General features: G+C 31.6%; 1 protein-coding gene across 2 annotated transcripts; it reads left to right on the forward strand.

Moving 5' to 3' along the window:
- Nucleotides 1-7,800: 7,800 nt before the first annotated feature.
- Nucleotides 7,801-9,629, forward strand: LOC107857158 (heavy metal-associated isoprenylated plant protein 36). Of its 2 annotated transcripts, none has more exons than XM_047408522.1 (3): nt 7,801-7,850; nt 8,263-8,338; nt 8,703-9,629. In XM_047408522.1, exons 1-3 carry the CDS (start codon nt 7,833-7,835, stop codon nt 9,473-9,475), a joined length of 867 nt encoding a protein of 288 aa, XP_047264478.1. In that variant the 5' UTR covers nt 7,801-7,832; the 3' UTR covers nt 9,476-9,629. The 2 variants fall into 2 exon arrangements, with proteins under 2 accessions (XP_047264478.1, XP_016557585.2); XM_016702099.2 differs by lacking the exon at nt 7,801-7,850 and adding an exon at nt 7,922-8,156.
- Nucleotides 9,630-15,074: the final 5,445 nt, after the last annotated feature.

Below are 15,074 nucleotides of genomic sequence, written 5' to 3' on the forward strand. Positions count from 1 at the left end.
TTCATCCACAATATTGGTAAGAACAACATAGGAAAATTCGACCCTCAAAGTGACGAAGGTATTTTTCTTAGGTACTCTCACACTTGGCGTGCATATAGAGCTTATAATAAACAAACTATATACGTTGAAGAGTCTATCCATATCAAATTTGATGAAACTACTCATTTTCCTGTGAGTTTGAGTTTTGATGAAGAACAGGTAAATGATCTACAACCAAGAGTCACAGACTCAACTCCTGAACTATCAACTGATGAGTCGACTATAGTCAATCCGAAGTCGACTCCCGCTGATGAATCATCTAAAATAAATGTTCCCAGAGAATGGAGACACAATGCAAGTTTTACAAATGAATTTATCATCGAAAATTCAGATGATATGATGCAAACAAGATCTTCATTAAGAAAGCAAACATCTAGTACCCCTTGTATCAAATTGAGCCCAAAAAAGTTGATGAGGCACTTCAAGACGAGTCTTGGGTTGATGCTATGACGGAATAATTAGAATAGTTTAAATGAAACTAAGTGTGAAATCTTGATGAAAGACCCAAGAACTACTCAGTTGTCGAAACCAGAAGGGTCTATAGAAATAAGCTAAGTGAGGAAGGTAAGGTTATCCAAAATAAAGCCAGATTAGTAACTCAAGGATACCTTCAACAGAAAGGTATAGACTATGATGAAAATTTTATTCTCGTAGCAAGGTTAGAATCTAATTGAATCTTATTACCCTTTGTTGCTTCAAACATCTTAAATTATATCAAATAGATGTAGAAAGTGTTTTTCTAAATGTTTACAGTCATGAAGAAGTTTATGTTAAGCAACCTCCTGGTTTTGAAAACCCTTCTTATCCAAATTATATGTTCAAACTTTCAAACGTTCTTTATAGTCTCGAGCAAGCTCCAAAAGCTTGGTATGAGAGGCTGAGTACTTTTTTGCAAAATAACAATTTTCAAAGAGGAAAAATTAATACTACTCTCTTCACTCAAAAGATGGATTCTAACCTAATTATTGTGAAAATTTATTTTGATATTATTTTTGGAAGTTCTAACGTCTCTTTGTGTGAGAATTTTGCAAATCTAATGAAAGAAGAGTTTGAGATTAACCTCATGGGTGAACTTGCGTCTACTTAGGATTATAGATCAAACAAACTACTAAAGGTACCTTCATCAGTCAAGCTAAGTACATATCAAAACCCAAACCAGGGTCTGGGCGTGACAGGCATCTCCAATCCACCGTAGATCGGAGACCACCCCATGACCTAATCAAACACCTTACAACGTCCAGCAATGATTGAATTCCGAATATATAATAAGATAGCACTAGACAAGTTCAAAGAATAAAAGATATGTCTATAACCAATAACCAAAAACCGATCAAACATATCCAACCAACATCAACCATGTCCACATTAATCCAACAAAGCCTCTACACAAAAAGAACCACAAATCAGTCTTAGTCGGGACATATCCCCGACTCTAATAATGATAATGATAAGGTTAATAATAATGAAAACTCTCAATACTAATCTATGATAAGAACTGATGAAATGTCTAAGTCTTTCAGAGAATGGAAACTCACCACTTCATCACAACAAACTGACGAATCAAGCCGATCCACCTAACTCTGTGCAGGAAAAGTAGAGGTATCTCCGGTGCCTAAATCATGTGGTGATAGGGTGGGCATGGTATGGTATATACCGAATTACCATATCGAATTAAAAATTTTGATACCGTGATTTTGATATTATGGTATTTGGTATGATATATGGTATGCAGTTTATTTTTTTTTGGTATATGGTATGGTATTCGATTTGATAAATGATATACCGAAATATCAAAGTATATTATTATATATATATATATATATATATATATATATATGTATATATATATTATACAACTTGGTATTAGTATAAAAATGTTAATACATTGAAACATTGACTACTCTATCTTGATTGCGATGACTGTTTTTGTATAATTGACTATCAAAAGGAGTTGTTTGTACCTCATTTTGAATATTTCTATATGTGTAATATGTAATTCCGATACAATTGAGACATACTATTGGAAATTTAAAGTAATAATACTCAATTATACGAATATATATAGTTGAAGTTTCACAAACTATGGTTACCAATTATCATAGCGCAAAATACCAAAACCAAACATCAAAATACTGAACCATATCAAATTAACATGGTATGAAAATGGTATAGTGTTTTTAAGAACCGAATACCCAAATTGTCGTACCGAAGTTTCAAATACCATATCATACCATACCATGCACACCCCTACATGGGGATACAACCTTCAGAGATGGTTAATGGGTAAAAAACTAGCATGTAACTCAGGAATAAGGATAACATAATGTTGTTATCAACAATTCAAAATCATTCAAATCAAAAGCACATAATCAAATGTCGAGACAAGGAACAAGGCTAAACATGCATTTTAAAACTTTAGCCTGTATAGTGTAGCTCAACCGTCATAACATAAGAAGGCATTCACAGGCTATATGAGCACAGCTCTCCCTCAGCTGAAAGGGCTCCACTTTGTGTGGTTGCACAAATTAGAGAGTATACATATGCATTATGGGGGACTTGAACCTCCCAACATATCAAGATTATGCAAGCACCCAATCATGTAATATAATATGAGGGACTTGAACCTCCCAAATCATATGATAATAATAAGGGGACCCGAACTACCCGGTCATTTAAATCCCCACATTGGCAACTGCGGTTTCCAGTATTGGTCTCTCAAGACCTCCACTTTCATGACTCAGCTACACAACCCTCATTAAAGTCCAATTAAATCATTTATCACACATTTCCATTTATTGATCCATGATTTGAATTTAGACATACATTGTTGGTATCGTCATACCAACTACAATTGCAAGGTGACATTAACATACCGAAACAGTTCCATTATTTGGGGAAATTCATATCCCATTGGTTCAATTATGCATTAGTTTGGGGAATTACACAACCCCATAAGGTTTAATTAAAAATCATTATGTTTCATTAACTTTTCATATTATGCAATAATTCAAAAGTTGTTCAATTTGCATACTTTTCATATTCAAAATCAATTTCGCAATACAGGGTTGAGGTCATTACCACTTCAAAAGTCACAAGTTGGGAAAGAAGATTAAAAGCTTGCTAAGGAGATTAAAAGTAGCTTTAGGAACTAATTGGGTTCTTGAATATGCAAGAATCAAGCCAATAACAGTTAAATATAGGAGTTTCAACAAAGGCAAAACAATATATTCAAGTTAATGACTACCATAATAAAAATTTGCTCGACCATCAGAATATGGGGGTTATATTATTTAGCTTGAAACCTCAAAAGAAGCTTCCACAACCTCTTTTGAAACCCTCAAAATCAGTTCAAGATCTAGTCAAGATCATGTATAGTCATGATATCCAACCATGAATTTTCTTTCATTTTATATGAGTTTCCTAGTCTTCATTACTATATACACACAAAATCTTGAATTTTACTACTAATCTTGAATCATTACAAGTGTTACAGTTAGAGAAGTACCGTTTTTTGTCAAAGTTGAGGACTGTTTTCCGATGAAATTGAGGAAAAGTACTATTGCCGGAGTGACGAGCCGCCGGATTGGTTTTGGCAGCTCAACCGATGCCGAAGTGACTGTTTTCATCACTAAGTACTGCTGTTGATTTCGCAAGCCACCGGAGATTCATCAGCGGATGGGTGAGATTCGTCGGTAGGTGGGTGACATTCGTCGTTGGTGGGTGAGATTTAGTCGCTGACTTTAAAAAAATAAAGCTCACTAGAGTTATTTCATAATAAGGAAAATTAGAAGGGAATTGGGAGGGAGAGGGGGAACCAAGTCCTTACAATTTTAATTTTTAGTAAACTAAATAACTTTACGTAGGAAAAAAATGGTGGAAAATAATATGGGAAAGAAGCTGGAAGAACAAGCTAAGCCACATTTTTTTTTTTAATTTGGAGGATTAATTTAACCCAAACCCTTAGCCATTTTAAGCCACATTTTTTGTTTGTATGTTTGGATGATTAATTTAATCCAAATCCTTGCAATTTTAATTTTTATTAAAATATGAGCTATTTTAAATATTAATTCACCCATAATCCTTACACACCTAGTTGATTCTAGATATCGACGGCTCGTGCAATATTTTTTTTTCAATTTATGTAACGCATTATTAAAATAATTTAAATTTTTAATTATTTTGATTTATAATTCTTTTTCTTCTATTTCAATTTAAGTGACTGATATAAATTTCAGAGTCAAACAAATATTTTATATCTTTTAAATTTTTAAGTTGTTAAAGTGTGAGATTTCTAAAGTTTTTTTTACAATATTTTTCAATAAGATTTGAATACTCTCTTTGTCCCATTTTATGAGGTTCAAATAAAATTTCAATAGTCAATCATTTTTTTAACTAATTTATTAGTTATTGTAATTTACAATATTTTTTATCTCATTTTCGAATAATATATGTTACTTTGTGTCTTCCTCTGTTTCATCCCAATTTATGTGCCACTAATATAGTTTTGATAGTCAATTAAATTTTTTATGTTGACATATCATTTTGTGTCCATTTTAACTTTTTTATGAAATATTATTAACTTTGTAATTCTTAGATGACCATAATAATGAATTATGAGTGATATAGTAAAATCACGATTGAAGTAACAAAACAAATACGTCTTATATGACTTTTAATAACTAATTGGAAGTGGTATAGAAAAATTACTATGAAAAATACTTGGTGTCTTCCTCTGTCTCATCCCAATTTATGTGTCACTAATATAATTTTGATTGTCAATTAAATTTTTTATGTTGACATATCATTTTGTGTTCATTTTAACTTTTTTATGAAATATTATTAACTTTGTAATGCTTAGATGACCATAATAATGAATTAGGAGTGATATAATAAAATCACGATTGAAGTAACAAAACAGATACGTCTTATATGACTTTTAATAACTAATTGGAAGTGATATAGCAAAATTACAATGAAAAATACTTGTGAAAAAAATTAAGTGAACCTCATATAATACATCAAGTTAATTTAAAATATTAAGAGTTAATTAATCACTTTATGTTTAGTTTTTCTTTTTATTAAATATTATTAATTTTTTAATAATTAGACGATTTATAATAATTAATTAGGGATGATATAGTAAAATTATGATTGATGTAGCTGAAGCAGACATGTCAGAAATGTCTATTTTACTTGTTTATATTAAATATTATTAATTTCTTAAGATTTGCAACATATTTTATCTCATTTTAAAATAATATATCTTACTTTATATCTTTATATGTTCCTTTATATCTTTCTCTGTCATATCTCAATTTATGTGACACTAATATAATTTCGATAGTCAATCAAATTTTTTACATTGACATATTATTTTATGTCTATTTTAATTTTTTATGAAATATTATTAGTTTTTTAATGCTTAGATGACCATAATAATTAATTAAGGGTGATATAGTAAAATCACGATTGAAGTAGCGAAACAGACATGTCCTAATTGACTTCTAATAACTAATTAGAAGTGTTATAGCAAAATTAATATAAAATACTTGTGAAAAAAATTTAAGTGAATCTCATAAAAAACGTCAAGTTAATTAATAGCAACAACAACAACAAACCCAGTATATTCCCACCTAGTGGGGTCTGGGGAGGGTAGAATGTACGCAATCCATACCACTACCTCTAAAGAAGTAGAGAGGTTGTTTCCGATAGACCCCCGGCTCAAGACACAGGACAATATACAAAAATATTCAAAGCATGAAACATGATAAAACTAACATAGATACAACATCCACAAAAGTAATGTACAATACTAAACAAAAGACACCAAAACCCACCTAACTACGAACTACGATTCATCCACCCACCTTATCCCTCTATCCTAGTGTTTTTCCTCCAAACCTTCCTATCCAGGGTCATGTCCTCAGTGAGACGTAACTGCTCCATGTCACGTCTAATCACTTCTCTCCAGTATTTCTTCGATCTACCCCTACCCCATTTGAAACCATTTAGTGCTAGTCTTTCACACCTACGAACTGGGGCATCTGTGCCCCTCCTCATCACATGACCAAACCATCTCAACCTCACTTCCCGCATTTTTTCCTCCATTGATACCACTCCCACCTTCTCCAGAATAATCTCATTCCTAACCCTGTCAGCCCTTGTAAGACCACACATCCAACGCAATATCCTCATTTGCGCCACCTTCAACTTTTAGATATGGAAAGTCTTAACTGGCCAACACTCCACTCCGTACAACATAGTCGGCCGGACTACAACTCTATTAAATATTATTAATTTTTTAATACTCAAACAACATATAATAATTAATTATGGGGTGATACAATAAAATTATGATTGAAGCAATTAAAGCGGACATGTCAGAAATGTTTATTTTAATGTTGAATACTATTTATTTTTTAATAATTAAGTGACTTATAATAATCAATTAGGAATGATATAGTAAAATCACGATTGATTCAGACAGCATAAACATGTGTGTCGCCTCGTGCCTGCTTGATCAGCTTAACTCCCTCTTATTATATATAGTAATATAATTATTAAAATATGGGTGAATCAATACTAATTTAATTAATGAAATATTTATTAAGAAAATTATTATAAATTAAATTGACTTTTGATTGATTTTATAAAGTTTATTTTTCATTATATTAATATGAAAATAATTACATTAAAGCTCATAGTATTTTCCTTATAGTTATTTGTTAAATTGACTCTTTTATATATATATATATATATATATATATATATATATATATATAATTTTTTGGTTATTTGTAGAAAAATAATTTAATTTAATAGTATTAAAAGAAAAGAAAATTTAAAGCAATTATTGAGGGATCAAACAATTGGTATCATTGTTATTGTTGTTTTTTTTTTTTTTTTTTTGCAAATCTATAATATGGTTGTTTGTTAAATACTCAAGTTTACATATTTAATTTAGTGAGATAGTTTCCTCACGACAATGAAAAATATCACAAAATAATTATATGTACCGTATTGAGGACTCCTTGGATAACGTATATTTCGTTTTCATTTATTTTTTACTAATGCTTTATTACCTACTAAAAAAATTACAAATTATATTTAAATTTTCTTTGAAATATGAATTTATTTGTTATTATTTAGCGAGGAAAACTCCTCGCTATAATAAATTTAAAATTAATTTTTTATTTCATCATATTTTTGTAAGGAATGTCCCTTTCCGTCTTTTAAAAGAATATTAAAATATTAAAATTATATTCAAATTTTTATTGAAATATGAATTTAGTTGTTATTATTCAATGAGGGAAATCCCTCACTATAACAAATTTAATATCATTTTTTTATTATCATCATATTTTAGTGATGGATGTCCCTCTTCGCCTTTTAAAAAAATGAAGATTAAAATATTAAAAATTATATTTAATTTTTCTTTGAAATATGAACTTATTTGTTATTATTTAGCGAGGGAAATCCCTCCTATAGCAAATTTCATACTAAGTCTTTTATTATCATCATATTTTGGTGAGGAATATCCCTTTACTCCTCTTAAAAAATGAAAATTAAAATATTTAATTTGTATGAGGGACAGTGTTGCACAGTCCCTCACAATATCGATATATAATTTATTTTTCGCTAACTTTGATAGATAATAGCCAAGTTTTTAGTAGTATACTTACTACACATATACACCTGTAATAGCTAGGAGTAGTTTCACACCTATAATAGCCAGGAGTAGTTTTAAATCGAATGTTATGCACAAAAACTAAATCCAAAATGGAGAGAGAAAAATGAAGAGGAAAGCAAAGGTATTAATTCTTGCATAGTATTAGTGCATGCAACTTAAAAGCATATAGTTAGTACAAAGGCACCAGGTCCAGAAGCATCTTATGTCATTTTCAACCTACACTATCTACCCTTTGTACACATTGCACTGCAACTCTCTGTTCTCTTCTCATTTCATGCTTTCACTCTCCCTCTTAAATTCTCTTCCATCAGTACACTACTTAGTACTTACGTACTCTCTTTAAAGAAAAGAATCTCTGCATTCATCTCTACTTCTGATTATGGCCTCCGAAAAACAACCACTTCAGCTTCCTCCCCTTCACTACAGGGTCGTCGTCCTCTTTATATCAATTTTTCTTTCAAATTTCCTTTTTGTTAATTATTTTTTAGACTTTGTTCCATTGTTTGCTTAATCTGTTTCTTTTCATTTTTCAGACATGGGTTTTGAAAGTTTCCATCCACTGTCCAGGCTGCAAGAGAAAAGTCAAGAAAGTCTTGCAAAACATCGAAGGTTCTCTCTTCTTTACTTCTAATCTTGCTCTTTTCTTTCAACTCTATTTCTTGCTCTGATTTTACTGTGCATGTCTAACTCACAAGAAACAAAAAAGGCATTCTTTCGTGCATTGAAGCTCTTAGCATGCGCGAGGTTCGAGAAAGGTTCGGATCACAAGGGTTATATATTATACGGAGTCTTACCTTACATTTCTTTCAGGGGCTGTTTCTACGGCTTAAACTCATGACCTCGACATATAACATCAACTTTACAAGTCATGCCACGGCTCCCCTTCATGTCTAACAAACAGTATTGATGGAAATTAGATCTATTTCTTGAAATGATCAACTGATAATAAATTATGGGTGTTTTCTGTTTACAGGTGTTTATACAACAGATATTGATCCACAGCAGCAGAAAGTCATAGTGACTGGAAATGTTGAAGTAGAGACTTTGATAAAGAAGCTGATAAGGAATGGAAGGAGTGCTGAGCTATGGCCAGAGCCAAAACCTTTACCGAAAGAGAAGAAACCAAAGCGAAATGAAAACAGCGACGAGGATGATGAACAAGAAGATGATGAAGATAACAATAATGAAAAAACAGCTGAAAATGGTCCTCAAAAACATGGTGTGAAATTTGGTGCGGTTGAAACTTTCACTGTGGATGTCAAAGAAGTTAGGCAAGACGAAAGGTTGCCGGAGAATGTTGCCGTCGTTGAGAGGTTCCCGGCAGCGGAACAAAAGGCCGGTGGTGGAGGACAAGGTGCTAAGAAGAAGAAGAAAAAGAAAAAGAAGAAGAGTGGGAATAATAGTTCAAATGCGAATCCAGGGTCTAATGGTGCACCACCAAGCAGCGAATCAGAAATCGCAAAAATGGGTCCCAATCAAATGATGGATCAAGCAAATCCTGTCCATTCATTTCAGCATCCTTATTCGATGCCGTACGATCAGAATCCACCTACTTATTATGTTCCTCAGCAGACTTATGTGGTGAGTTACAATGCGGCACACCCTACCATAAGCAGTGCGCCGCCATATTACTATATTCCATCGTCACCGTACATGCACTCTGATATTTATATCAAACAATCCACACCGTTGGATTCTTTTGAGATCTTGAGTGACGAGAACCCCCATGCTTGCCATATCATGTGATCATGCTGGACGTTGATGTGGTTTTGTATATTAAGATAATAGTATTCAAATTATGGCAGGAAATTAAAGTTTTATTTGTAGTTGCATCTTGCTTTAATTTAGATTTTTGACTGTATGTTATAAGATCCTGTTATTTCTGGATGTAAATTTTAGATAACTAGCAAGCATGTAGTAAATGTGTAATGCGCTAGCTATTTGCATACTACTACTTTTACGTTTCAATTTACTAACCGTGACAAAACATGTGATTACAAGAGGGGTCGACATTTTAACTCACTCCAGGAGAATTTAGAAATTTTTGTTTAAATTATCAAATTATATTAAGAAATTTATTAAATGTTTATGAATTGTGAACTTAGAATTTAATTTTACCACTTGAATTCGTTATTATAAAATTCAAAATTTTAAATCTTGACTCTACGTGAATAAAGTCATCGATCTCTTCTCAAGCAAATAGGTTAAAGAAAGGAGAAGGAAACGAAAAAATGCCAGGATAATGTAGTGTTTTAGTCAAGGGTGTCAAACGGGTCGGGTTGACCTACCCACTTAGCAAATCCGGCTCGATTTGACTCGGCTCGATCAGTCCACGGGCTGTAGGGTATCGGGTCCCTGACTGAGTTATTTTTTTTGGATCCGATTAATCCGGTCTGGATCAAAATCGGTGTAGGCCCGTCGGTTAACCGGCCCAGCCCGATTAAGCTTTTTTTTATTAAAAAAAGTTGAAATTTTGATTGAAAATGATCGTTGGGCCATTATAGCCGTTGGACCGAAGCCAAAACGGCTATAATGACCTTTTTAATAAAAAAAAATCAATTAAATTATTTTTTAAAATCCAAAATAAATCCTATAAATACCCTACACTTTCAAATCATTTTCCACACAATTTTTCATTCTCTCAAATCTCATTCTCTCTCAAATCTCAATTCTCAATTTTCAAATATTCTATATATTTTCTAAAGTGCTCACTTTAATTTTTTAATTTTGCGATTGCAAAGTACGAGTGAAAATTTCTAAAGTCGCAACCTTCGGATACTTTCAAAATTTGGTATTGTCGTTCCATCTCTTAATTTTAATTTTTAATTAGTGTATTAATTGTTGAATATTTAATTTTATTATATTTGTGTATTTTAAATTTTTTTAGTTTAATTTATATTATGGATAAATTAAGAAACCTCGCCACTAAAAGTGTTAAAATTTTTTGTCCCGGAAGTGGTAGTGGTAGTAAAAAGCAAATTACTAGCGGTAGAGGTAGTTCAAGTAGTAGATATACCCGTGTGTCTTCGCCTTCGGTACCGCTTGATCAACCTTTTGAGGAAGAAATAAGTGTAGGTGCTCACGATATGAATTATGTAGAAGCTCAGAAAAATTACTGTATAGACGAAGAAAATGAAGTAGATGCGGTTAATTTAGATGATGATGAAATTATTGGTGAGACACCCCCAGCAGGAAATGCTAGCGTTAGATCTAAATCGGTTAATCCCCTGGTCCTCTCCGTGCCCCAAGAGCTCGTAAAACAACTAGTATTGCATGATAATTTTTTGACCGTGTATCAGATATTGAGGTGCAATGCAATATTTGTCAACAAATATATAAGCATAAAAGAGGAGGCAAGCAAGGGGGTACGGGTACGTTAATGAGACATATAAGTGATAATCACGATAGAGAGTTAAAAATTGCCCAAGGTGGTGCGGATGTGGGTGGGCCAACACAAACTAGAATGGACCCAGCAACTGGTCAGGTAATGAAGAAGTATAATAAATTGAGGACCAGAAAGAAATAACAAAAATGGTAGTTGTGGGTTATTTGCCTTTTAGTTTTCCTTCTTCTGATGCATTTATTCATTATATTCAAGCAATTTATAATCCTATGTTTAATGGCATTCCTAGAAGTATTTGTAAGGCTAATATTTTAGACTTCATTCACAATATTATTTTTATTTATCAACATTGTTAAAAAATATTCAATGTAGAATGTCCCTAACTTTTGATCTTGATCGTGATGTAAATAAAAATGATTATTTATCCATTACTTGTCACCAGATAGATAGTAATTTTGTTATGCAAAAACGTATTCTTGCATTTTTATATGATAAAGATCGTAAACATACTGGAGATTTTATTGCTGATTTAATTGCTAAAGTTGCAGAATTTTACGGTATTGAAAATAAAATCTTATGTATTGCTTTTGATAATGCTTTTAACAACAAGACTGATATAACAAACTTAAAATCTAAGCTATCTCCGGCGTTACCTGAAATTTTTCATGTTAAGCGTGCTTGTCATATATATAATTTAATTATAAGAGATAGTCTTGAGTTTTTTGAGCTTTATATTAAAAAAATTTGGCTTGCCGCTGGTTTTATTCAAGGAAATAATCGTAAAAAAAAAAATTAGAGACTTTAAACTTAAATGTGAATAAAATAGACTTGCACCGATATTGATGCCTGGAGAATGTGATACTAGATGGAATGTTACGTATGATTTTTTAAAAACTTGTTATAAATATAGAGTTCCTATTACACTATCTTTCAACCAATATTGAGGTTTGTTTGCTGATTCTGTCCACTACATGCTACATAATTTTGACTGTGCTGTAATTAATGATTTTGTTAAGTTTTTGAAAAAAAATTATATAGCTACAGTTGAATTTTTTGGTGCTTATTATCCTACTATTTGTAATATTTTGGCATATATAGCCGATATTTTTGGTTTGCTCAAAAAATATAAAACTAAAAAAGGTTACAAAGACGCTGCTGATGCCATATTTGCTAAATTTAAAAAATATTTTTTTTCGATTCCCCCTATTTACTTGGTTGGTGCTATAATAAATCCGTGCATGAAATATAATACTATGTGCTACTTTAGTACTCTTATTTATGCTAACTTAGAGATAAGTACTAACAATGATTCTAGTGATGAAGAACAAGAACAACCTGATTTATGGACAGCTATGGGTGATACGAACGCTTACATAGATAAATTATATAACCACTATGCTGATTTAGTTGATTTACCTGTACCGACAAATATCACTTCAACTGTCGCTCTTCATCCTCCCGAGGAGTCATCATCTTCTAGAAGGCTGGTACATAGTGGTTTTCCTGATTACTTTTATGATTTACCTTGTTGGAACAGTGTTGAAGAGGGAGCTTACACAATAACTTATCGGGAAGAGCTGAAGTATTATCTCCGAATCCCGTTAGAGGATCGCAGACGACAGATCAACGTGTTGGATTGGTGAAGGAATAATGAAACATAATATCCTAGGCTTTCAATATTAGTCAGAGATATCTTGAATGTTCCAATGTCAATCGTTGTATCGGAGAGCACTTTTAGTCAGGGATAACAGCAGCTTGGAGACAACCGACATTCATTGGGAAGCAGTGCAATGAATGTTCTAGTTTATTTTAGAGATTGAATTAGAGCGGAACAAAGAAATCAAGGAATGGAAGCAAAGACGAACGACGAGCAGAGACTTAAAGAAATTATGACTTCACGGGAGAACTCAGCAGAATCAAGTCCAATGCATGATTTTGCCCCCGTTGACTTTGACTATCCTATGCAAGTTCCCGTTAATATTAACATGAATGAGTTGAAAAAAAATGATGCAAAATTTATAGATTTTTCATCCATGTAAATTATAATTTTTGGATCATTTTGCAATGAGAAAATACATAATTACCCCATTGATCTTGTTCGAGATTTGTAAAAAGACACCTAAACTTTAACTTCGACCTATTACCCCATGATTCTTCTTTATTTCATTGCAAACACACCATTTTGATCCCCTGCGTGTACACACGCCCCACAGGCGCGTGAAAAGGCTCAAATTTGACTTTTTTGACCAATTACAAGCTGCCACGTGTAAAATAATTAAATATATAATTTTTTTAATTAATATTTATTTATTTTTAAAAATTATTTCATACCCCCCACCCCTACCCCCGCAACCCCCCATCCACCATTGTCTTCTTCCCCAACTTCTTCTTCATCACCATCACTCAACAACATAAATTACAACAACAACATTAATTACAACAACAACAACATCAATTACGCCCACAACAACAACATCATCATCATCACCATAACCCCACCATTTCTTCTTAAACACAATGCCAACATTAAAACTCCTCTATTGAGGCTTTTTTTTTAAATCATATCATTAAAACTCTATTTTGCAATTAAATTATATCATTTAACTACCCACCATTTCTTCTTCAACACAATATCTTCTTTAACACCATTAAAGCTCTTCAACACAATGTCACCATTAAAACTCTTTCATTGAAGTTTTTTTTAAAAGCTCCATTAAAGCTTCATTAAAGCTCATCTAACTATCTTTAAAACTCAATTCAATCATTTAACTATCCTTAAAAGTCAATTCAATCATAAAACTAATTTTTGAATTGATTTGAACAACAAAACAAAAAAATTGGATGGGGAAATTGCTGGACGCGAAGCAGCGAGGGGGAGGAAGAGGTGTTGGACGTGGGGGGAGGGGGAGGTGCTGGACGCGAAAGGTGGGTAGGAAAGGTGTTAGATGGAGGGAAGTGGAGGTGCTGGATTAGGGGTGGGGGTAAGAGGAGGTGGAGTGAGGTGTTAAATTAAATAAAAAGAAAAATTGTATTAAAAAAATAAAAATATATGAAATTAAAATATTTGACATGTGGCAACACCTGATTGGCGCGTGTATTTCACTCTCCTTGTTGTGACTGAGATTCAGCGAAAAATGTTGTGTTTGCAACGAAATAAAAAAGAATCGTGGGGCAATAGGTCGAAGTGAAAGTTTAGGTGTCTTTTTGCAAAACTCGGACAAGATCAGGGGGTAATTATGTATTTACTCTTTTGCAATCAATAAAATTCAACATTCATTCACTCCTTAATCCTTACTTGGTAATTTCTTCTATTTAATGATTTGAATTGAATTTCTAGTTTAAATTAAATACTTAGTTTTAATATATTACTAATTTACTATCAAGTATTATTAATTTATTATATTAAGTAGCATATGTTTTATTTAAAGAAGTACATACATTGAATAGTACGTATAAATGTGTATATATTTTCTAAAGTAGTATATATTTAACGTATACATGTGTATATGTTTTATAAATTAGTATATAACTATATATATAGTATATGTATATATTGTAGTATATATATATATATATATCGTAGTATATGTTTTATTTAAAGAAGTACATACATTGAATGGTACGTATATATGTGTATATATTTTCTAAAGTTGTATATATTTAACGTATATATGTGTATATGTTTTATAAATTAGTATATAACTATATATTTAGTGTGTGTATATATTGTAGTATATGTTTTATTTAAAGAAGTACATACATTCAATGGTACGTATATATGTGTATATATTTTCTAAAGTAGTATATATTTAACGTATACATGTGTATATGTTTTATAAATTACTATATAACTATATATTTAGTGTGTGTGTGTGTTGTAGTGTATATATATATATATATATATATATATATATATATTGTAGTATATGTTTTATTTAAAGAAGTACATATATTGAATGGTACGTATATATGTGTATATATTTTCTAAAGTAGTATATATTT

The sequence above is a fragment of the Capsicum annuum genome, chromosome 1 (assembly GCF_002878395.1).
Source record: "Capsicum annuum cultivar UCD-10X-F1 chromosome 1, UCD10Xv1.1, whole genome shotgun sequence".
NCBI classification, from domain to species: domain Eukaryota; kingdom Viridiplantae; phylum Streptophyta; class Magnoliopsida; order Solanales; family Solanaceae; genus Capsicum; species Capsicum annuum.